General features: G+C 41.1%; 2 protein-coding genes and 1 long non-coding RNA gene across 3 annotated transcripts; all 3 read left to right on the top strand.

The window, feature by feature from the left end:
- The first annotated feature begins 207 nt into the window (after positions 1-207).
- On the top strand, positions 208-22,814 carry LOC103505282 (serine-rich adhesin for platelets-like). Its single transcript, XM_026820616.1, has 8 exons — positions 208-445; positions 845-894; positions 13,296-13,425; positions 14,344-14,442; positions 18,608-18,750; positions 19,448-19,838; positions 21,576-21,746; positions 22,642-22,814. Exons 1-8 carry the CDS (start codon positions 223-225, stop codon positions 22,812-22,814), a joined length of 1,380 nt encoding a protein of 459 aa, XP_026676417.1. The 5' UTR covers positions 208-222.
- LOC113465798 lies at positions 1,499-9,658 on the top strand. The gene is made up of 2 exons (XM_026820624.1): positions 1,499-1,972; positions 9,248-9,658. Exons 1-2 carry the CDS (start codon positions 1,744-1,746, stop codon positions 9,373-9,375), a joined length of 357 nt encoding a protein of 118 aa, XP_026676425.1. The 5' UTR covers positions 1,499-1,743; the 3' UTR covers positions 9,376-9,658.
- LOC113465799 lies at positions 3,603-5,803 on the top strand. The gene is made up of 2 exons (XR_003390402.1): positions 3,603-3,650; positions 5,730-5,803. It is a non-coding gene; the product is annotated as an uncharacterized LOC113465799 (long non-coding RNA).
- Positions 22,815-23,254: the final 440 nt, after the last annotated feature.

Below are 23,254 nucleotides of genomic sequence, written 5' to 3'. Positions count from 1 at the left end.
ACTTGACTATATAAAATCTATTTGAACCACACGCAACGTTGCCTGAGGCCCGTCTGTCAGGTCTACCTGATAGTGTGTGTGCTCATCAGGTATCAATTAGACCGAACAGGCGGACCTTTTCAGCCGTACCTGTCAGTTCTACCTGATAGTGAGTGGCTGGCCTAAGGAACTGGTGCTTGCTATCACCGTTGGCTGCTGGCTCATCAATAAAAGGTGACTATAATGCATCATTTTTCGTCCCTATTTACAGATGAAGATTTCAGTGGTACTAGCTCGGTTCAAATCACTGAAGAAGAAAGCGTCTCCGAAGATTTTGGCGGCCTGAGAGATTCGTCGGGCCGACCTCTATTTGGCGGACTACGAGCTCTGAAATCCGCCAACATGCCGGAACAGCCGCCGACCTCTCAGCTGAAGGACCTTGTGGAGAAACACGAGAAGAATGCCCGTGAGTACACCCTGTTTTTTTTAGGATAAACAGTGCTTTGTTTATTTGTTTTTCAGTAGAGGATGTTGGAACCCTTTTCATAGATCGCCTAGAAGGGGGATTGGTGAGAAACCCTGTTTTGAACCTTTTCATAGCCTACCTAGTAGAGAGATTGAGGCGAAAGTGGCGAGAGCCAGAAGATGCTTCCTTTTCAGTCATATCATTAAAGTATGGGAAAGTAGGTAAACTAGTGGCCTATACCACTAAACAACTGTAAATGTGTGTCCAAACATAGTCGATCGAAGAGGTGAATCGATGCAATCGAGGCAGTGTGGACGGTTCAGTCCACTCCGGTCGATGGCCGGTCGGCTATGTGTCGACACACCTTTAAAACAACTTCCCCATGTTGCCACATCTCAGGGGAAGCCACGGTCATACCCGAACTTCGTCGCGACAAACCCAAGGCCAAGTTTAGGCGAAGTTTCCTTCTGGACGAAGAGCCCGAACCGGAACCTGTCGATGTTGCCCGAAGTCCGTCGGCTCCGGTGTCCTTGAAATCCCTCTGGTTGAACCAGACCGAAGTCAAACTAGGTGACAAAGGTAATGGCCATCTTGGTTCGTCACGGCGGCCATTTTGTTTTGCACCGGTTTGGCGCTTCCTGATGCACCTGAGTGAAACATATAGGAAGATCTTAAATATTTATTTTGTTTGTTTTTTACTTTTTAACTTCCTTCTTATTTATGATGAGTTTGTCTGTGCCCAAGGATTTTTGCTTCTTCTTCTTCTTCTTAATGTCTGTCGTTTTTCCAAAAGCTTTTGATTCTGTGTTTTGTGTTCGTCCTTTGAAAACTGCTTTGAAATTCCGCATATCTTAACTATCATCCCTTTTGTTTTCTTCACCTTAATAGTAGGGGGATGTTGGAACCCTTTTCATAGATTGCCTTGAAGGGGGATTGGTGAGAAGAGAAACCCTGTTTTGAACCTTTTCATAGCCTACCTAGTAGAGAGATTGAGGCGAAAGTGGCGAGAGCCAGAAGGTGCTTCCTTTTCAGTCATATCATTAAAGTTTGGGAAAGTAGGTAAACTAGTGGCCTATACCACTAAAGTATAGGAAAGTAGGTATAAAATTACATATTTAGATCTAATTCGTCATTCGACAAATATGCCGACCACTCACGCCCAGACGGTCTAAGCCTTAGTTCAATGGCCGGCATTACAACTGTAAATGTGTGTCCAAACATAGTCGATCGAAGAGGTGAATCGATGCAATCGAGGCAGTGTGGACGGTTCAGTCCACTCCGGTCAACGCCGGTCGACTATGTGTCGACACACCTTTAAAACAACTTCCCCATGTTGCCACATCTCAGGGGAAGCCACGGTCATACCCGAACTTCGTCGCGACAAACCCAAGGCCAAGTTTAGGCGAAGTTTCCTTCTGGACGAAGAGCCCGAACCGGAACCTGTCGATGTTGCCCGAAGTCCGTCGGCTCCGGTGTCCTTGAAATCCCTCTGGTTGAACCAGACCGAAGTCAAACTAGGTGACAAAGGTAATGGCCATCTTGGTTCGTCACGGCGGCCATTTTGTTTTGCACCGGTTTGGCGCTTTTTGATGCACCTGAGTGAAACATATAGAAAGACCTTAAATATTTATTGTGTTTGTCTTTTACTTTTTAACTTCCTTCTTATTTATGATGAGTTTGTCTGTGCCCAAGGATTTTTGCTTCTTCTTCTTCTTCTTAATGTCTGTCGTTTTTCCAAAAGCTTTTGATTCTGTGTTTTGTGTTCGTCCTTTGAAAACTGCTTTGAAATTCCGCATATCTTAACTATCATCCCTTTTGTTTTCTTCACCTTAATACCTACTATCTCAGCACTGTCCACCGTTTTCTTTATACAGCACTTTAACTGTTTGTGTCTTTGTGTTTAATGTTTGACCATATTGACTGTGACATTGTCCTTTTACATCATCCTTAATGTATAATGCTTCCTTTTTTCCATTAACCAACGAAAACTTAGCTTATATTTATTTTTGTAGGTTTTTATCTTTTTATTGATGGAGTTACACGGTTTTTACTCATGCTGCTTCAAGAAACTGTCACTTGAAAACTAGGTTCTATTTCAATAGGGTGACAAACCATTTTCCTACGGAGGGATATTTTCGCGCGAAGAAACGAACGATCGATGGCGCGAATATTCAAAAGATTCCAGTTGCCTGTTCCAAGAACAACTCCATACTCCCCAGTTCTCACTTTTTCCTCCACTCGCTCCAAACCGATAGCGATCTGATTCTCTTGGAGGGTTTCAAATCCGCCCCGGACGGGAATCGAACCCGCGGCCTAGCGCTTACAAGGCAGACGCACTACCAACTAAGCTAACTAGGCCGGCATTTAATTATTATTCAACATCATCTTTCATACTTTTTCTTTCATCTTTTATATTGAAAATTGAAATAATAATCGTAATGAACAAGTTTTTAAAATAAGCAATTCCAGTTACCCGGGTAAATATCTCCAATTTCTTAACACTAGTGGTACTGTACAATCTAGAATTGTGCCATTGAAGCATCATCTGCCACCCAACCTTTACCTTAGAGCTCTTACTAATTACTTACTACTTATCTATTACTTACTAATAGCGCATTTTCTAGTTGGGTTAAATCCACATACAAAATCATACCGTATTAATATTTGTATGATACATCATAGAAGTTCTGATATTCCTACCATCAGAGCGTGACATATTAATTTTAATTTTAATTTTATAAGTTTCCATTTATTGATTTTTCAGAACACAACTCTCTAATCAAATAAATTGTTAACAAATGGTATACCCATCCGTAAAAGCCGAAGCTTGTGCCACGGATGGGGAGTTCATTAAATATAATTTCAGTTTCATTCTCAGATAGTATGCTCATGTAAATTTTCAATATCATCATTGTAGATATTATATATTGACCTAAGGCATTCTCTGCCACCAAACCTTAACTATATTAACCTCCGACTTTCTACAGATTGTAAACAGAATTACAGGGTAATTATTCAGAAGTCACGACAATGAAAAAGGAAGCGTCTTTTCGTGTTTAACCTAACCCTATAGTAACACTCATCACTGTTCATTTGTGACATCTCCCTTTCCATTGACGTGACTTGTGACTTCTGAGCAAGTACCCTCCCGATGTACATAATCGTAATGAACAAGTTTTCAAAATAAGCAATTCCAGTTACCCGGGTAAATATCTCCAATTTCTTAACACTAGTGGTACTGTACAATCTAGAATTGGGCCATTGAAGCATCATCTGCCACCCAACCTTTACCTTAGAGCTCTTACTAATTACTTACTAATAGCGCATTTTCTAGTTGGGTTAAATCCACATACAAAACCATACCGTATTAATATTTGTATGATACATCATAGAAGTTCTGATATTCCTACCATTAGATCGTGACATATTGACCTAAGGCATTCTCTGCCACCAAACCTTAACTATATTAACCTCCGACTTCCTATAGATTGTAAACAGAATTACCTAGGGTAATTACTCAGAAGTCACGACAATGAAAAAGAAAGCTCCTTTTCGTGTTTAACCTAACCCTATAGTAACACTCATCACTGCTCATTTGTGACATCTCCCTTTCCATTGACGTGACTTGTGACTTCTGAGCAAGTACCCTACCGATGTACATGCATTCAATCCACATACAACACTCATTAATATTTCTATGATACATCATAGAAGTTCTGATATTCCTATCATCAAAGCGTGACATATTGGCCATTGCTTTGTTGGTTTTGCTTCTATTGTGCTCCTCAGTCCTGATTTTGTTCGGGCTTTATGTAGACAGGGTGGCTTGAACATGATGTTCCAAGCTATAGGAATCGTTTTCCCTTGAAAACAAACGTTTGTTTTAGGGCTCGCCACTGCCGCCATTCACATTACGCTATTCACGCCACCCTTCTCTATGAAAAAACTTCGCACTCTGCACTTTGCAAAAGTTATGACGTAATATTACAGGAGAATAACCTTTAAGAAACATTGCACAACCATTAATAACGAGATAATGACCTAAAAGGGCACACATTAATAGTGTTAGACACTTTTTGAATTAAAGCCCTCGATTGGGGGGTGTTAATTTCGTTTGACATGATGATTTTGTCAGAGATTTTGGAGCTTGCGTGTTTTGATTATATCTATGGTCTCTTTGGTATTCTTAATTTTGTAATGTTGGTGATACCGTGTACCTTTCTGATAAGGTCTGTGATATCCTCATTATTTTCTGATCCAACCCTGTATATTCTGGACTCGGTTTTCCCATGTGATAATATATGTAGAACGCCTTGGTCCCTGATTTGTATTACCTAGTACGGTTCAATATCTTGAGTGCTACTAAGTATCTTCAGATTCTTGAGTGCTTTACTATAAGAAGGATCTTGAAAAGATCGTTTTTCCAGTGAAGACCGTCTTTTTCAGAGAAGTTTCCTTCTTTTAGTGGTGATTTAGGTTGCTTCTTATTAAAAAAAATAATAATATTATTATTATTTTTATTCTCGTATTTTTATAATTTCTTCCGTCTCAAGATTAGGTCCATCCCAACTTTTTTGGGACTTTTCCATTTGTTTCCGTGTAATTTCTTTTAACTTTCTTGGTTCTTTTCTCATGACCAACTCCCCTGTGTTTTTACTATGGTTCTAGTACGTGAAGAGACCTGCACGGATTCCATCACCTCCAGTTATGGCGTAGGCCCTAATAAAAATTCAAACAAGAATACCAAGATTAATCTAATCCTTCTAATATAAATCCAAGTCTGTGTAGTTGTCAATACTGACTTCTAAGATTCTATCCGTCATTTTCTCAAGAACTTTCCACTATTATTTACCAAATAACAGATATGTATACAAAGGTGTTTTTCTCGAGTCAATACTGACTTATATGTTTCTATGCCTGATCTTCATCCGTCATTTTCTCATGAACTCTCCTCTGTGTTTCCACTATGGTTCTAGTACGTGAAGAGACCTGCACGGATTCCATCACCTCCAGTTATGGCGTAGGCCCTAATAAAAATTCAAACAAGAATACCAAGATTAATCTAATCCTTCTAATATAAATCCAAGTCTGTGTAGTTGTCAATACTGACTTCTAAGATTCTATCCGTCATTTTCTCAAGAACTTTCCACTATTATTTACCAAATAACAGATATGTATACAAAGGTGTTTTTCTCGAGTCAATACTGACTTATATGTTTCTATGCCTGATCTTCATCCGTCATTTTCTCATGAACTCTCCTCTGTGTTTCCACTATGGTTCTAGTACGTGAAGAGACCTGCACGGATTCCATCACCTCCAGTTATGGCGTAGGCCCGACCGATGAGAACGGAAGACCCCTGTTCGGACTCAAAGCTCTGAGGAGGACCAACACCAACAAGACTTTGGGTGGCGGTGAGTTCTGACTTTGATTTTTTTTTATTATTTTAGGGTGTGTCCAAACACAGTCGACACCAAACACAGTCGGCGTCGATAGACGAGGTTAATCTTTGTTGTCGAGGCAGTGTGACAGTTCAGTCGACATCGATCGACGGCCGGTCGACTATGTGTGGATAGGTGGACACACCTTTAGATTTTGACGGTGTTCTCAGTTATAAGACCTTTTATGGCGGTCATAGTAGAACCGCCCTCACTGGTCTAGTAGTCAAGACGCTCGTCTGGTGAATTGTCAGCACAATCAAAGGGTTTGATAGCGTTTTAATTAACCAATAAGGTTTTTAGTGATGGTGGTTTTAACCTCCATTTGGTGATCTCCTTACATTAATCTCACCCAGTCTTAGAGGCCAGCCAGGAAGCACGTGCCCCAAATGGTCACCAATCCAGATATGAACCACTTTAGGCTGTAGGCTGTTGGAATGCTATATTATAGTGTCGAGCTTCCCGATATAGAGTTCAATATTAGAGTGCCGGAACCCAGTCACCTGATTGGGCTGCCGGCACCCTAGCTTTTCTCAGTGTATCAGGTAGACCTGATCAGCTGTACCAGTCAGACTTCTAGCAAGACTTCACTTCAAAAAGTGCATATTGCAATAAAAATAAAAGGACAGCAGCATTTTTACCTTGACTATCTAAAATCCATTGCAAAAAGAGAACAAAGCGTAAAAAAAGATGAGAAATGCATAATTCATGAGACAAAATAAAATATTTATCAACCTATCTACCAAATTAGGCAGAAAAAACCCTCATTGAATAATTATTTGACAACGTGCTTCTTACGTTCTTTCGAGGCGACAGTGATTTTAGAGACCCCGATTTTGCCGGTTGCTTCTTATTAAAAAAAATAAAATATTATTATTATTTTTATTCTCGTATTTTTATAATTTCTTCCGTCTCAAGAATAGGTCTATCTCAACTTTTTTGGGACTTTTCCATTTGTTTCCGTGTAATTTCTTTTAACTTTCTTGGTTCTTTTCTCATGAACTCTCCCCATGTGTTTCCACTATGGTTCTAGTACGTGAAGAGACCTGCACGGATTCCATCACCTCCAGTTATGGCGTAGGCCCGACCGATGAGAACGGAAGACCCTTGTTCGGACTCAAAGCTCTGAGGAGGACCAACACCAACAAGACTTTGGGCGGCGGTGAGTTCTGACTTTGATTTTTTTTTCATCATTTTAGGGTGTGTCCAAACACAGCCGGCGTCGATCGACGAGGTTAATCTTTGTTGTCGAGGCAGTGTGACGGTTCAGTCGACATCGATCGACGGCCGGTTGGCTGCTGGCTCATCAATGTGACTAATGCATCATTTTTCGTCCCTATTTATGCTATGCCCCTAATTGGTCATGGGCAAGGTACAGTAGATTTCTGTGTCTGGGATACCTTTATTAAATCTTTGGTCTATTGCACTGTTCAGTTGTTTATTTATTTTGTTTTATACCTAATACCTATACCTATGGATATAAACGTACACTTGAGAACAAAATTTTCGGGCCTTTTTGCAATCTGACATGGTCACCATAAAATGGACCTTACCGACAGGTTTACCTTATCGTCTTCAGTTTTCTATTTTCTTCCTAGACAGCTATGCCCCTAATTGGTCATGGGCAAGGTACAGTAGATTTCTGTGTCTGGGATACCTTTATTAAATCTTTGGTCTATTGCACTGTTTGGTTGTTTATTTATTTTGTTTTATACCTATGGATATATACGTACACTTGAGAACAAAATTTTCGAACCTTTTTGCAATCTGACATGGTCACCATAAAATGGACCTTATATCGACAGATTTACCTTATCGTCTTCAGTTTTCTATTTTCTTCCTAGTTGGCTCTATTTTCATTTTCAATGATTTAATTTTCAATGAAAATACCCACTATTGATATTGAAAAAAAGCTCCCAAAGTCAATCTGCTTCGAAATTTGTACGTGACTGTACATCTTTTTATATCGAACGATTCAAATTGGTCTGATTTTGATTTCCAAACTTATTGCGTAATACGGTGAGCAAAAAAAAATAATAATAATAATAATAAAAAAATAGGTACCTAGTTACCTACCTACATACCTACAGATAAATACTTACATGAATAAATAAATAAATAATAAAAAAAAACAGCAAATTGAGATGACTTTGACATCTGGTCCAGACAGTTGTCAGTCTGGTTCGATTACCACTTTGGGATCTTTTGATGTTCCAACCGGTCCATATGGTCATCAAGGGTATGAAATGTAAATTTGGTGCCCCGCACGTACCAACTTATTTTTTTATTCTCAAGATTTATGCCCAAGGCATGGTACAAACGTTGGTCGGTACATTTTTTCACAAGAACCAACCATCAATTTTTTTCAAGAGGATTGATAAAGGGAAATTGATGTAACAACGGAGGTCTTATCGTCTCGAAATCGGAGAGAAGGAAGACAGGATGGGAGAAAGCCAGCCGTTCCGAGAACGAACCTTATCCGTTTAGAATAAAGTTCGCCCGGGGCGGGAATAACAAGGCAGATGCGCTACCCTCCAAGGTAACTAGCCTGACACCAACCACCTTCTTAATGATTCACAATTCACTGTTTAAATACAAATTCATCGGCGTTCGGTGATAGTAAATGTAAATGCAGTTTTTTTGTGTTATTATGTCACAACTTTGGTACTCACTGCAGCATTGTAGGATTTTCCCAATATCTCAATAATCCTAACATCCAATGTTTACCTACCATGCTGGCACCGGTCGCTATGCGCATTTATATGTCATAGCTACTCATTTTAGGGGGCACGGTTGGTCCAGTGGTAACGCGCTTGCTTGCCATGCAGAAGGTCCCGGGTTCGACTCCCACCATCGACAAAAATTTGTACTCGTTTTTCGATTGCATCTCAGCACTGTCCACCGTTTTCTTTATACAGCACTTTAACTGTTTGTGTCTTTGTGTTTAATGTTTGACCATATTGACTGTGACATTGTCCTTTTACATCATCCTTAATGTATAATGCTTCCTTTTTTCCATTAACCAACGAAAACTTAGCTTATATTTATTTTTGTAGGTTTTTATCTTTTTATTGATGGAGTTACACGGTTTTTACTCATACTGCTCCAAGAAACTGTTACTTGAAAACTAGGTTCTATTTCAATAGGGTGACAAACCATTTTCCTACGGAGGGATATTTTCGCGCGAAGAAACGAACGATCGATGGCGCGAATATTCAAAAGATTTCAGATGCCTGTTCCAAGAACAACTCCATACTCCCCACTTCTCACTTTTTCCTCCACTCGCTCCAAACCGATAGCGATCTGATTCTCTCGGAGGGTTTCAGCAGTCTGATTCTAATGGTTTCTCATCTTTTGCTTTCCAGACACCACTTCTTCCTCACATTCCACTGTGGTTTCCACCAGGACCAGCATGAAGACTGACAGCAGCGGCAAGGTGTCGGTCACCCGAGACACCGTGGCAGGTAAGAACGTCAAAAGCACAGATTTATAGTAATTCCACACATAGTCGACGCCGTCGATCGACACAACGCAACACTGTGGAATGCACAAAGAAGTTATTAAAACTATTTACGAGGTAGGAATATAGGTAAATTCAGTAAAAATAGGAAGAAATTTAGAAAAGCTAAGAGGAGAATCAAGATAGGAAGAGAAAAACACAGAAGATGGGAAAGAGAATAGAGAGACAAGTTAGTAGGGAAATCAAGGTAAGGGAACACAGAGAGAACAGGAAGGGGAGCTATAAAGATGGAGCGGGAACTGATAAAGAAGAAGAGAATGCTGAGGAGGGGAAATGGAAATAAAAAGAAATGATTTTAAATTTAGACGAAAAAAAAATGTGCAACTCCGCTTCGACATGGACATAAAAAGTGCAAAGAAACACTCAGAAATGGACTTGACAGAGCGCCAACATTTCGTGTGTTGGACGAAAAAGTTGCGTTCGGATGGAGCATCCTCAAAGGACTATCCCGGTTTTCAAGTTCCCATCTTTGCTTTCCCAAGTCCTAACCTCCTAACCCATTCAAATTCAGCCAATGCCAATGATTTAGCCAAAGTGTAGCGCCAGCGGCAGTTTAGAAATTCCCAAATTTTAATTATTATTCAACATCATCTTTCATACTTTTTCTTTCATCTTTTATATTGAAAATTGAAATAATAATCGTAATGAACAAGTTTTCAAAATAAGCAATTCCAGTTACCCGGGTAAATATCTCCAATTTCTTAACACTAGTGGTACTGTACAATTTAGAATTGGGCCATTGAAGCATTATCTGCCATTCAACCTTTACCTTAGAGCTCTTACTAATTACTTACTAATAGCGCATTTTCTAGTTGGGTTAAATCCACATACAAAACCATACCGTATTAATATTTGTATGATACATCATAGAAGTTCTGATCAGAGCGTGACATATTGACCAAAGGCATTCTCTGCCACCAAACCTTAACTATATTAACCTCCAACTTTCTATAGATTGTAAACAGAATTACCTAGGGTAATTATTCAGAAGTCACGACAATGAAAAAGAAAGCTCCTTTTCGTGTTTAACCTAACCCTATAGTAACACTCATCACTGCTCATTTGTGACATCTCCCTTTCCATTGACGTGACTTCTGAGCAAGTACATGCATTCAATCCACTTACAACACTCATTGATGTTTCTATGATACATCATAGAAGTTCTGATATTCCTATCATCAAAGCGTGACATATTGGCCATTGCTTTGTTGGTTTTACTTCTATTGTGCTCCTCAGTCCTGATTTTGTTCGGGCTTTATGTAGACAGGGTGGCTTGAACATGATGTTCCAAGCTATAGGAATCGTTTTCCCTTGAAAACAAACGTTTGTTTTTAGGGCTCGCCACTGCCGCCACTAACGCCACCCTTCTCTATGAAAAAACTTCGCACTTTGCAAAAGTTATGACGTAATATTACAGGAGAATAACCTTTAAGAAACACTGCACAACCATTAATAATGAGATAATGACCTAAAAGGGCATAAATTACTACTGTTAGACACTTTTTGAATTAAAGCCCTCAATTGGGGGGTGTTAATTTCGTTTGACCTGATGATTTTGTCAGAGATTTGGGAGCTTGCGTGTTTTGATTATATCTATGGTCTCTTTGGTAGGTATTCTTAATTTTGTGATGTTGGTGATACCGTGTACCTTTCTGATAAGGTCTATGATATCCTAATTATTTTCTGATCCAACCCTGTATATTCTGGACTCGGTTTTCCCATGTGATAATATATGTAGAACGCCTTGGTCCCTGATATGTATTACCTAGTACGGTTCAATATCTTGAGTGCTACTAAGTATCTTCAGATTGAGTGCTTTACTAAGAAGGATCTTGAAAAGATCGTTTTTCCAGTGAAGACCGTCTTTTTCAGAGAAGTTTCCTTCTTTTAGTGATGATTTAGGTTGCGTGATAATATATGTAGAACGCCTTGGTCCCTGATATGTATTACCTAGTACGGTTCAATATCTTGAGTGCTACTAAGTATCTTCAGATTCTTGAGTGCTTTACTTAGAAGGATCTTGAAAAGATCGTTTTTCCAGTGAAGACCGTCTTTTTCAGAGAAGTTTCCTTGTTTTAGTGGTGATTTAGGTTGCTTCTTATTAAAAAAAAAAATATTATTTTTATTCCCGTATTTTTATAATTTCTTCCGTCTCAAGATTAGGTCTATGAGTCTATCCCAATTTTTTTGGGACTTTTCCATTTGTTTCTGTGTAATGTCTTTTAACATTCTTGGTTCTTTTCTCATGAACTCTTCTCTGTGTTTCCACTATGGTTCTAGTACGTGAAGAGACCTGCACGGATTCCATCACCTCCAGTTATGGCGTAGGCCCTAATAAAAATTGAAACAAGAATAACAAGATTAATCTGATTAGATTAATCAAATAAAATCTAATATAAATCCGTGTAGTTGTCAATACTGACTTCTAAGATTCTATCCGTCATTTTCTCATGAACTTTCCTGTGTGTTTCCACTATTATTTACCAAATAACAGATATGTATACAAAGGTGTTTTTCTCGAGTTAATACTGACTTATATATTTCTATGCCCGATCTTCATCAGTCATTTTTTCATGAACTCTTTCTATGCCCGATCTTCATCCGTCATTTTTTCATGAACTCTTTCTATTTCCGACCTTCATCCGTCATTTCCTCATGACCAACTCCTCTGTGTTTCCACTATGGTTCTAGTACGTGAAGAGACCTGCACGGATTCCATCACCTCCAGTTATGGCGTAGGCCCTAATAAAAATTCAAACAAGAATACCAAGATTAATCTAATCCTTCTAATATAAATCCAAGTCTGTGTAGTTGTCAATACTGACTTCTAAGATTCTATCCGTCATTTTCTCATGAACTTTCCTGTGTGTTTCCACTATTATTTACCAAATAACAGATATGTATACAAAGGTGTTTTTCTCGAGTCAATACTGACTTATATGTTTCTATGCCTGATCTTCCCCCCTGTTTTTTTTTTTTTTTTTTTTTTTTTTTTTTTTTTTTTTTTTTAGCATAAACAGTGCTTTGTTTATTTGTTTTTCAGTAGGGGGATGTTGGAACCCTTTTCATAGATTGCCTTGAAGGGGGATTGGTGAGAAGAGAAACCCTGTTTTGAACCTTTTCATAGCCTACCTAGTAGAGAGATTGAGGCGAAAGTGGCGAGAGCCAGAAGGTGCTTCCTTTTCAGTCATATCATTAAAGTATAGGAAAGTAGGTATAAAATTACATATTTAGATCTAATTCGTCATTCGACAAATATGCCGACCACTCACGCCCAGACGGTCTAAGGCTCAATTCAATGGCCGGCATTACAACTGTAAATGTGTGTCCAAATCCAAACATAGTCGATCGAAGAGGTAAATCGATGCAATCGAGGCAGTGTGGACGATTCAGTCCACTCCGGTCGATGGCCGGTCGACTATGTGTCGACACACCTTTAAAACAACTTCTCCATGTTGCCACATCTCAGGGGAAGCCACGGTCATACCCGAACTTCGTCGCGACAAACCCAAGGCCAAGTTTAGGCGAAGTTTCCTTCTGGACGAAGAGCCCGAACCGGAACCTGTCGATGTTGCCCGAAGTCCGTCGGCTCCGGTGTCCTTGAAATCCCTCTGGTTGAACCAGACCGAAGTCAAACTAGGTGACAAAGGTAATGGCCATCTTGGTTCGTCACGGCGGCCATTTTGTTTTGCACCGGTTTGGCGCTTTTTGATGCACCTGAGTGAAACATATAGAAAGACCTTAAATATTTATTGTGTTTGTCTTTTACTTTTTAACTTCCTTCTTATTTATGATGAGTTTGTCTGTGCCCAAGGATTTTTGCTTCTTCTTCTTCTTCTTAATGTCTGTCGTTTTTCCAAAAGCTTTTGAGTCGCGACAAACCCAAGGCCAAGTTTAGGCGAAGTTTCCTTCTGGACGAAGAGCCCGAACCGGAACCTGTCGATGTTGCCCGAAGTCCATCGGCTCCGGTGTCCTTGAAATCCCTCTGGTTGAACCAGACCGAAGTCAAACTGGGCGACAAAGGTAACGGCCATCTTGGTCCGTCACGGCGGCCATTTTGTTTTGCGCCGGTTTGGCACTTTTTGATGCACCTGAGTGAAACATATAGGAAAACCTTAAATATTTATTGTGTTTGTCTTTTACTTTTTAACTTCCTTCTTATTTATGATGAATTTGTCTGTGTCCAAGGATTTTTGCTTCTTCTTCTTAATGTCTGTTGTTTTTCCAAAAGCTTTTGATTCTGTGTCTTGTGTTCGTCCCTTGAAAACTGCTTTGAAATTCCGCATATCTTAACTATCATCCCTTTTATTTTCTTCACCTTAATACTATCTTTTGAGCATAATGATTTTCTCAGCACTGTCCACCGTTTTCTTTATACAGCACTTTAACTGTTTGTGTCTTATGTTTGACCATATTGACTGTGACATTGTCCTTTTACATCATAGTTTGATGCTTCCTTTTTTCCATTAACCAACGAAAACTTAGCTTATATTTATTTTTGTAGGTTTTTATCTTTTTATTGATGGAGTTACACGGTTTTTACTCATGCTGCTTCAAGAAACTGTCACTTGAAAACTAGGTTCTATTTCAATAGGGTGACAAACCATTTTCCTACGGAGGGATATTTTCGCGCGAAGAAACGAACGATCGATGGCGCGAATATTCAAAAGATTCCAGATGCCTGTTCCAAGAACAACTCCATACTCCCCACTCTTTCAATAGGGTGACAAACCATTTTCCTACGGAGGGATATTTTCGCGCGAAGAAACGAACGATCGATGGCGCGAATATTCAAAAGATTTCAGATGCCTGTTCCAAGAACAACTCCATACTCCCCACTTCTCACTTTTTCCTCCACTCGCTCCAAACCGATAGCGATCTGATTCTCTCGGAGGGTTTCAGCAGTCTGATTCTAATGGTTTCTCATCTTTTGCTTTCCAGACACCACTTCTTCCTCACATTCCACTGTGGTTTCCACCAGGACCAGCATGAAGACTGACAGCAGCGGCAAGGTGTCCGTCACCCGAGACACCGTGGCAGGTAAGAACGTCAAAAGCACAGATTTATAGTAATTCCACACATGGTCGACGCCGTAGATCGACAACCACAACGTTTGCTTTCCAGACACCACTTCTTCCTCACATTCCACTGTGGTTTCCACCAGGACCAGCATGAAGACTGACAGCAGCGGCAAGGTGTCGGTCACCCGAGACACCGTGGCAGGTAAGAACGTCAAAAGCACAGATTTATAGTAATTCCACACATAGTCGACGCCGTCGATCGACACAACGCAACACTGTGGAATGCACAAAGAAGTTATTAAAACTATTTACGAGGTAGGAATATAGGTAAATTCAGTAAAAATAGGAAGAAATTTAGAAAAGCTAAGAGGAGAATCAAGATAGGAAGAGAAAAACACAGAAGATGGGAAAGAGAATAGAGAGACAAGTTAGTAGGGAAATCAAGGTAAGGGAACACAGAGAGAACAGGAAGGGGAGCTATAAAGATGGAGCGGGAACTGATAAAGAAGAAGAGAATGCTGAGGAGGGGAAATGGAAATAAAAAGAAATGATTTTAAATTTAGACGAAAAAAAAATGGAATGCACAAAGAAGTTATTAAAACTATTTACGAGGTAGGAATATAGGTAAATTCAGTAAAAATAGGAAGAAATTTAAAAAAGCTAAGAGGAGAATCAAAATAGGAAGTAGGAAGAGAAAAACACAGAAGATGGGAAAGAGAATAGAGACAAGTTAGTAGGGAAATCAAGGTAAGGGAACACAGAGAGAACAGGAAGGGGAGCTATAACGATGGAGCGGGAACTGATAAAGAAGAAGAGAATGCTGAGGAGGGGAAATGGAAATAAAAAGAAATGATTTTAAATTTAGACAAAAAAATGTGCAACTCCGCCTCGACATGGACATAAAAAGTGCAAAGAAACACTCAGAAATGGACTTGACAGAGCGCCAACATTTCGTGTGTTGGACGGAAAAGTTGCGTTCGGATGGAGCATCCTCAAAGGACTATCCCGGTTTTCAAGTTCCCATCTTTGAGCGAACGACCTACTGTCCGTAGTGTTAAAGCGCCTAAAGTTTCCGTCTTTCCGTTTAGAATCGTTTAGATCACAATAGAATGGTTTTAGAAAATATTATGAAGATCATATTAGAATAGTTTTAGAACAGACGACCGCATCGAACGTAGGAAGAAAACAGTCAGCATTGTCAGTAGGCAGAATTTTAGAATTGCGTCTTATCCTGCCAGACACTTGCTGAGAATTGGGGTGCACTCAGCAGCGTGAATAAAGCATATTTGATATGAGAGCCGTAAAAGCGGATTTGATCTTAGTAGAGGTCAAGTTGCTAAATGTAGATTCGTAGAAGCTTAATCCGACATTTAGGGCTGTTTGTCCCTACACCTAAGCCTCGGAGTGTGCTTTTTGTGGTTGTGGCAAAAGTAATTCGGATCTCAATAGATTTGATCTTGAACCTGCAAACATAAAAGAATGTTTCTTGGAAAGTCAAAAAATAAATCCAAGGTACAGATGTAACATAATATTATAATCAACGATTTGTCTTGAACTCCTACTTCACCTTAGAAATCGGAAAGTTGTCCCTTGCAACATTACCAATAAACTTATGTTCTCTATAACAAAATTACCTCAAATTTTCGAATTTGTCTCTCAACCGGGGCGCGTGCTGGGATAGCAAATCTCCATCGGCCGTGAACACTCCGATATTCCTAATATGCGTGCATACCTAAGCGTGTATGCAGCGTACCTGCGTCTCAATTTGGACATGACTTTCTGCATCGCTAGGAACTGCTGCAGTTTGAAGTGGACAAACGAAGCTTTAATTATTATTCAACATCATCTTTCATACTTTTTCTTTCATCTTTTATATTGAAAATTGAAATAATAATCGTAATGAACAAGTTTTCAAAATAAGCAATTCCAGTTACCCGGGTAAATATCTCCAATTTCTTAACACTAGTGGTACTGTACAATTTAGAATTGGGCCATTGAAGCATTATCTGCCATTCTCTCAACCGGGGCGCGTGCTGGGATAGCAAATCTCCATCGGCCGTGAACACTCCGATATTCCTAATATGCGTGCATACCTCAGCGTGTATGCAGCGTACCTGCGTCTCAATTTGGACATGAGTTTCTGCATCGCTAGGAACTGCTGCAGTCTGAAGTGGACAGACGAAATTCCGTTAGTTGCGTTCCTGCCTCCTTTAGAGCTCCCGATTTTCGGGTTCAATTCGTTCCTGTCTTCTTCTGAGTTCAGTGTTTCGGGTGTCCAAAAAGTGCCAGGCGATTTCTAGTATCCTCATAGACTTAATTAGAAAGACACTTTACTCAGCGTTCCTGCCTCCTTCAGAGCTAAGCATTTCCGGTTTCTAAAAATCATCAGTGTCTAAAAGTGTTGGAAGTGTTCAGTGTTTTCCGGTGTCTTCATGTTTCATGTGAACTTCAGAACAGTGATTCAAGGTTAAAGATTGGAAAAAGTGTCCGATATTCATAGTTGTCTTCCTATCTTTCTAATCTTTGGGAAGTGTTTGGTAAAGATAGGGCTCCCAGCGATACTCCATTTTCAGCAACTTTTAATCAGGAATGACTTATCTGACAGAAGTAAACGAAGTTTATCCGTTTGGGAACAAACACCGAGAGCTGGAAACGTTCAAGGACCAGGACTTGCCTTTAGAGCTCCCGAGTTTCGGGTTCAATTCGTTCCTGTCTTCTTCTGAGTTCAGTGTTTCGGGTTTCCAAAACTGATTTCGTTCCTGGCTCCTTGATTTCGTTCCTGGTTCCTTGGAAGCTCAGTGATTCGGGTGTACAAAAAGTGCCAGGCGATTTCTAGTATCCTCATAGACTTAATTAGAAAGATAGTTTACTCAGCGTTCCTGCCTCCTTCAGAGCTAAGCATTTCCGGTTTCTAAAAATCGTCCGTGTCAAAAAGTGTTACAGGAAGTTTTGTTCCTGCCTCAATCAGAGATCAGCGATTCGGGTTTCCAAAAATCATCAGTGTCTAAAAGTGTTGGAAGTGTTCAATGTTTTCCGGTGTCTTCATGTTTCATGTGAACTTCAGAACAGTGATTCAAGGTTAAAGATTGAAAAAAGTGTCCGATATTCATAGTTCTTGTCTTCCTATCTTTCTAATCTTTGGGAAGTGTTTGGTAAAGATAGGGCTCCCAGCGATACCCCATTTTCAGCAACTTTTAATCAGGAATGAATTATCTGACAGAAGTAAACGGAGTTTATCCGTTTGGGAACAAACACCGAGAGCTGGAAACGTTCTTTAAGGACCAGGACTTGCGCGCGTAATGTGCAGTTACCCAGCCATCATTTGCCCCACCTTTCACTAAATCGAACAACTACTCCACTTCTGAAAACTCTGCAATGGGCGAAAGGCCCACTCCACGTTTTGTAAGCCTTTGAGTCAGATCTCGTCTATTAGGGCGAGACGGGGTAATGGCTCATGCTGAGTAATTTGGACCGACTCATTTCCTGGCTGAACAATCGCGTGCCAGAGACCCTGTTTGTGCTAGTTGTACTCCTGAATGTCCTGTGCGTTGTGGCTTTGAGTCAGATCTCGTCTATTAGGGCGAGACGGGGTAATGGCTCATGCTGAGTAATTTGGACCGACTCATTTCCTGGCTGAACAATCACGTGCCAGAGACCCTGTTCGTGCTAGTTGTACTCCTGAATGTCCTGTGCGTTGTGGTGCGAATTTGGAGAGGTGAGATTGCTGGGAAAAAACCGTATGACTGTGACAAAGTCATCAAAGATCTAATCAGGTCGCAGTTCGCAGTGACTTAGAGCTTAAATAGCCGATGACCCTACATTGAGATAATAACTAGGGTGTCGGAAGCCCAATCGAGTGACTGTTTATATTTCCCACCACTCACGCTCAGACCACTTGCCTGACGAACAGTTGAAGCGTGTGTGGCGGAAAAAGCTCGAGAACTAGATCTATTAAAACATCTGAGAGACCTGGGTCTGAAGCTTTTCCTGCCACACACCTTCCGACGGTTTGGCAGACCGCGGTCTGAGAGTGAGTCTTTTTCTTCGCCTGTTCCCGTGTACAGACGGGGTCGGCTTTTCCGTCAGCCCTAACTAGGGTGATTGCTTTGGTTTTGGCTACAAATTTTACGAGCGGATACAAGTGAGTGACCGGCATAATTTGAATTCCAAATCTGTGTTTGCAGGAGAGTACTCCGTCAAGGACAACGAAGAGCCGAAGGGCAAACTCGTCAAGTCCGAATACAAATTCAACAAGGCCGGTGCCGAAGACAAGGGCAAGTCCGAATCCAAAACCACCACGGCCGTGCTGAACGCCAAGAACATCAAGGTATGTATTTATGTTTCAACTTATTGTTTCATTACAAATTTTCATCAGTAAATAGTTTTTTCAAATTAAATTGATCCCAAGGGCAAGAAAGCTAGCGGTTCCGAGAACGAACCTTATCTGTTTCGAATTAAATCCGCCCCACGCGGGAATCGAACCCGCGACCTAGCGCTTAGGCCAGCCACTCACTAGCAGGTAGACCTGACGACAGGTACCTACACCTGATCAGGTCCGCCTGATAGTGTGTGTGCTCATCAGGTATCAGGTAGACCTGACAGACGGACCTTTTCAGCCGTACCTGTCAGGTCTACCTCATAGTGTGTGTGCTCATCAGGTGTCAGGTATACCTGATCAGGTGTACCTGTCAGGTCTACGTGATAGTGAGTGGCTGGCCTTACAGATGCGCTAGGCGCTACCCTCCAAGCTAACTAGGCTGGTAGATTTTCTTCTTGTTTCCAACATCTGTCTTCTTCTTTCAACATCCAATAACAATTATTAATCAAGGTATTTTCATGTAAACATTATGTATTTTGTTGTTAAACCCATAAAATATACGAGAACTTGTTTAGACTGCTGGGATAAAGGGACTTTTTAGTCCTATTCGGGCAGGATAAACAAGGTATGTAGGGACTTTTCAGGCCTTTTTAGACTCATCCTAGCAGTATAAATGATGTATATTCTATTCTATTCTTCTTTCAAGGACTCGAAAATCTCCGAAACCTTCAAGCTCACGGACCACAACGCGCGCAACTTCATCGAACACGAGAAGAAGGCCATCAAGAAGACCGATTCCAACTCGAGCTTCAGCGCCAAAGAGAACCAAGAGTTCGCCACCACCGAGAGACGAACCCAGAAGAAATCTATCGAATCGAACGCAAACGAAAAGCGATTCAGCAAAACCGATTCTAGTTCGAGTTTCAGCAAGGAGAGTAGTGACAAGCGGAGTAGCTATAGGAAGACCGATTCCAGTGCCAGCTTCACGTCTAAGCAGGGTGACTTTGAGGATGATATTGAGGCAGAGGTGCGACGCAAACCGGTTGTACGCGGGGACTCTGTGAGAGCTTTGCAGCACAAATTTCAGCAGGCCACGGGTGAGTGAAGAATCTTAAGGACTAGAGTACTGGGCGAAAGACAAGATGTCTTATGGCCGGGGCCTAGACTAAGAATAAGATGTCTTAAGGCCTAGGCCACTCTTTGAGATTAAAATAAATCCAATGAGATTAAATTTTATAATCAAGTGTGGTTCGGGCATAGGGCATAAATGTCTAATATTCTTGTCTTTAAGGTTTATCCGCCGGCCTCGGTCTTTAAGAACATTGATTTTAATTTCCAATTGTACCATGAATTTTGAGCACAAGGCCTAGGCCACTCTTTGAGATTAAAATAAATCCAATGAGATTAAATTTTATAATCAAGTGTGGTTCGGGCATAGGGCATAAATGTTTAATATTCTTGTCTTTAAGGTTAAGGTTTGTCCGCCGGCTTCGGTCTTTAAGAACATTGATTTTAATTTCCAATTGTACCATGAATTTTGATCATTTATTACCAGGTAGTTCTTTCTTGACGAATACCCAAAAGAGATACGCGTTCTTCGTGCTAATCTCTAAAGGTGCGTCCACGCATAGTCGACCGGACATCGGCATCGATGAACCGTCCACACTGCCTCATAAGTACTCATAACATAGATTCACCTCGTCGATCGACAGCCGGTCGAGTAAAATTTCAAGTTCGATCAGCCCAAACTGGGGGCCCCGCGCCTTTGAAACTGCCCCGGGCCCCGCGGGGGGCTAATCCGGCCCTGAGTAAAATTGTTACATCCACCAAACAACAAGAGTGTGATACACACTCCAACAAAGTATTACTTTGCTTTGTTGTCCATCCTACTTCTGTCCTTCTTGGAAATTTATCTCAGATTTTCCTCTACCTTTCTCTCTCTCTCTCTCTCTCTCTCCCTCTCTTTGAATTTCTCTACTCATCTTGGAAATTAGTCTTAAATTTTCCTCTGGTTCTCTCTTTCTCTCCTAATTTTTTCATCTCTCTCTCTCTCTCTCTTCTTTTTAATTTCTCCCTCTCTTTCTACTCATTACATTAGGGATCATCGAACTCAGCCTCTCTCTCTCACTCCCCCTCCACCCTCTTTAGATACACTCATCAAAATTAATCAGCGATCTCTCATCTCTCTCCCTTCTCTCTCTCTGTTATCACTTGGCGATAAGCATCTGGGCACATGCCAAACAAACATACCTACAAACATACATGCATGCCTTTCATGTTCTGTCAAACATTGAAGCATGCCAATAGACTTCATCATTCTGTGTTTTGTGTTCGTCCTTTGAAAACTGCTTTGAAATTCCGCATATCTTAACTATCATCCCTTTTGTTTTCTTCACCTTAATACCTACTATCTCAGCACTGTCCACCGTTTTCTTTATACAGCACTTTAACTGTTTGTGTCTTTGTGTTTAATGTTTGACCATATTGACTGTGACATTGTCCTTTTACATCATCCTTAATGTAGTATGACTGTGACAAAGTCATCAAAGATCTAATCAGGTGGCAGTTCGCAGTGACTTAGAGCTTAAATAGCCGATGACCCTACATTGAGAAAATAACTAGGGTGTCGGAAGCCCAATCGAGTGACTGTTTATATTTCCCACCACTCACTCTCAGACCACTTGCCTGACGGACAGTTGGAGCGTGTGTGGCGGAAAAAGCTTGAGAACTAGGACTATCAAAACATCTGAGAGACCTGGGTCTGAAGCTTTTCCTGCCACACACGCTCCGACGGTTTGGCAGACCGCGGTCCATACTTTATGCTCTCTCCGCAGTATCCTCAAGCATGAAGAACGCCGTTCCCGCCAGCAACGAATCCAAAGCCGTCACCACGTCCACCAGTCAGACCAGCAAGACCGTCAACAACTCCACCTCCACTGGCACCACCTCCACTACAACCACCACCAAGTCATCCACTAGAGTCGAAACCTTCTCCACGGTCCAAAGTAAGTTTTAGCGAACAGAATTCGTTATTAACCCTCAAGGGCTCAACCAAAACTCGCAAAAAGATCGTGTGCTTTCACCTCCACTGGCACCACCTCCACTACAACCACCACCAAGTCATCCACTAGAGTCGAAACCTTCTCCACGGTCCAAAGTAAGTTTTAGTGGACAGAATTCGTTAATAACCCTCAAGGGCTCAACCAAAACTCGTAAAAAGATCGTGCGCTTCCTTACGAGAACGATAAAAGGACGAAACTCCTAAAAAGATCATCGGGGTGGAACTTGTTACATCCGAGGTTAAGTCAGAGTCGGGTGTTTGAGTGGTGAAGAGTTCTAACCCCTCCCGGGGCGGAAATTTCCTGTCTGAATTTGCAAGTTTCTGGATAGGCATGGATGCGGAGGGATGTCCCCTGCAGGAAAACTGGTCTAGATGCAAAGGCTTATAAAGGCTTCGCGCTTCCTTACGAGAACGATAAAAGGACGAAACTCCTAAAAAGATCATCGGGGTGGAACTTGTTACATCCGAGGTTAAGTCAGAGTCAGGTGTTTGAGTGGTGAAGAGTTCTAACCCCTCCCGGGGCGGAAATTTCCTGTCTGAATTTGCAAGTTTCTGGATAGGCATGAATGTGGAGGGATGTCCTCTGCAGGAAAACTGGTCTAGATGCAAATGCTTATAAAGGCTTTCCGTTGCTCTTTTATAGCTTGCTACCAGTTTACTGCATCTTTTGTTCCCATTGGAACTCATCAGCTAGACATGCCTCTCAGGTTCTGGCTAATATCTATTTGAAAGATGTTGTGGGCGACATATTCTGTGATATCGTCATGAGGGTTAGCGGTAAAATCACTCCTTTTTCATTACGCTCTGACTTTACGATATTCATTTTCTCTCCTTTCCAGAAGGTAGCAGCAGCTACGCAGATTCCGAGGATGAAGACTATCAAGATGCCGGCAGTCGGTTCCGAAACTCTGCTCTGATTGAGGATGATGGATTTGGCAACAGTAGTGCCGCTCTGGTGAGCAGAATTGAGAAACAACGTGTGGTAAGTCGAATCGAACGAAGTGAATTCTGAATTTTAACTTGACGAATTTTCCTTCACACCGTACGACTGACGACACTCCCAACTTGGTTCCAACTGAGGCATTATCTGCCACTTAACCCCAGTGTCCGGTATCATCAAAGAGCGAAAGCGAGACAGACAGACAGAGAGAGAAAGAGAGCCAGATCTTTCGACAGATCGTTTAGTGTGAAAGCGAATTTTCGCAAATTCCAGGTCTTACTGAGTAAAAGTTGCGCGAATTATGGCGTAAACACGTCATCGTAATCTGTCGACAAACCATGTTGGAAAACCAAGTTAGGAGATATTTCGTACCTTGTGTACTCGTACAAGGCTTAAAGGTCATTTATTCATTATACCATATTTTGGGCCTGATAACGCGTATGGAGGCCTACGACGGAAATCACTGACCCAACTCATTAGGGATGGAAAATTGGAAACTGCCGGACGCTAAA

This window comes from Diaphorina citri, unplaced genomic scaffold, assembly GCF_000475195.1.
Source record: "Diaphorina citri unplaced genomic scaffold, Diaci psyllid genome assembly version 1.1 scaffold161, whole genome shotgun sequence".
NCBI classification, from domain to species: Eukaryota; Metazoa; Arthropoda; class Insecta; order Hemiptera; family Psyllidae; genus Diaphorina; species Diaphorina citri.
Note: the sequence above shows the minus strand (reverse complement) of the source record. Positions and strands in the feature narration are given on the sequence as shown.

Bases quoted from the DNA above. Each gene is read 5' to 3' on its own strand.
- LOC113465798 (XM_026820624.1), top strand. From the start codon at position 1,744: ATGTGTCGACACACCTTTAAAACAACTTCCCCATGTTGCCACATCTCA. The intron at 1,973-9,247 runs GTAATGGCCATC...TTTGCTTTCCAG, and splicing joins AGTCAAACTAGGTGACAAAG to ACACCACTTCTTCCTCACAT.
- LOC103505282 (XM_026820616.1), top strand. From the start codon at position 223: ATGCATCATTTTTCGTCCCTATTTACAGATGAAGATTTCAGTGGTACT. The intron at 14,443-18,607 runs GTAAGAACGTCA...CTGTGTTTGCAG, and splicing joins CACCCGAGACACCGTGGCAG to GAGAGTACTCCGTCAAGGAC. The intron at 21,747-22,641 runs GTAAGTTTTAGC...TCTCCTTTCCAG, and splicing joins AACCTTCTCCACGGTCCAAA to AAGGTAGCAGCAGCTACGCA.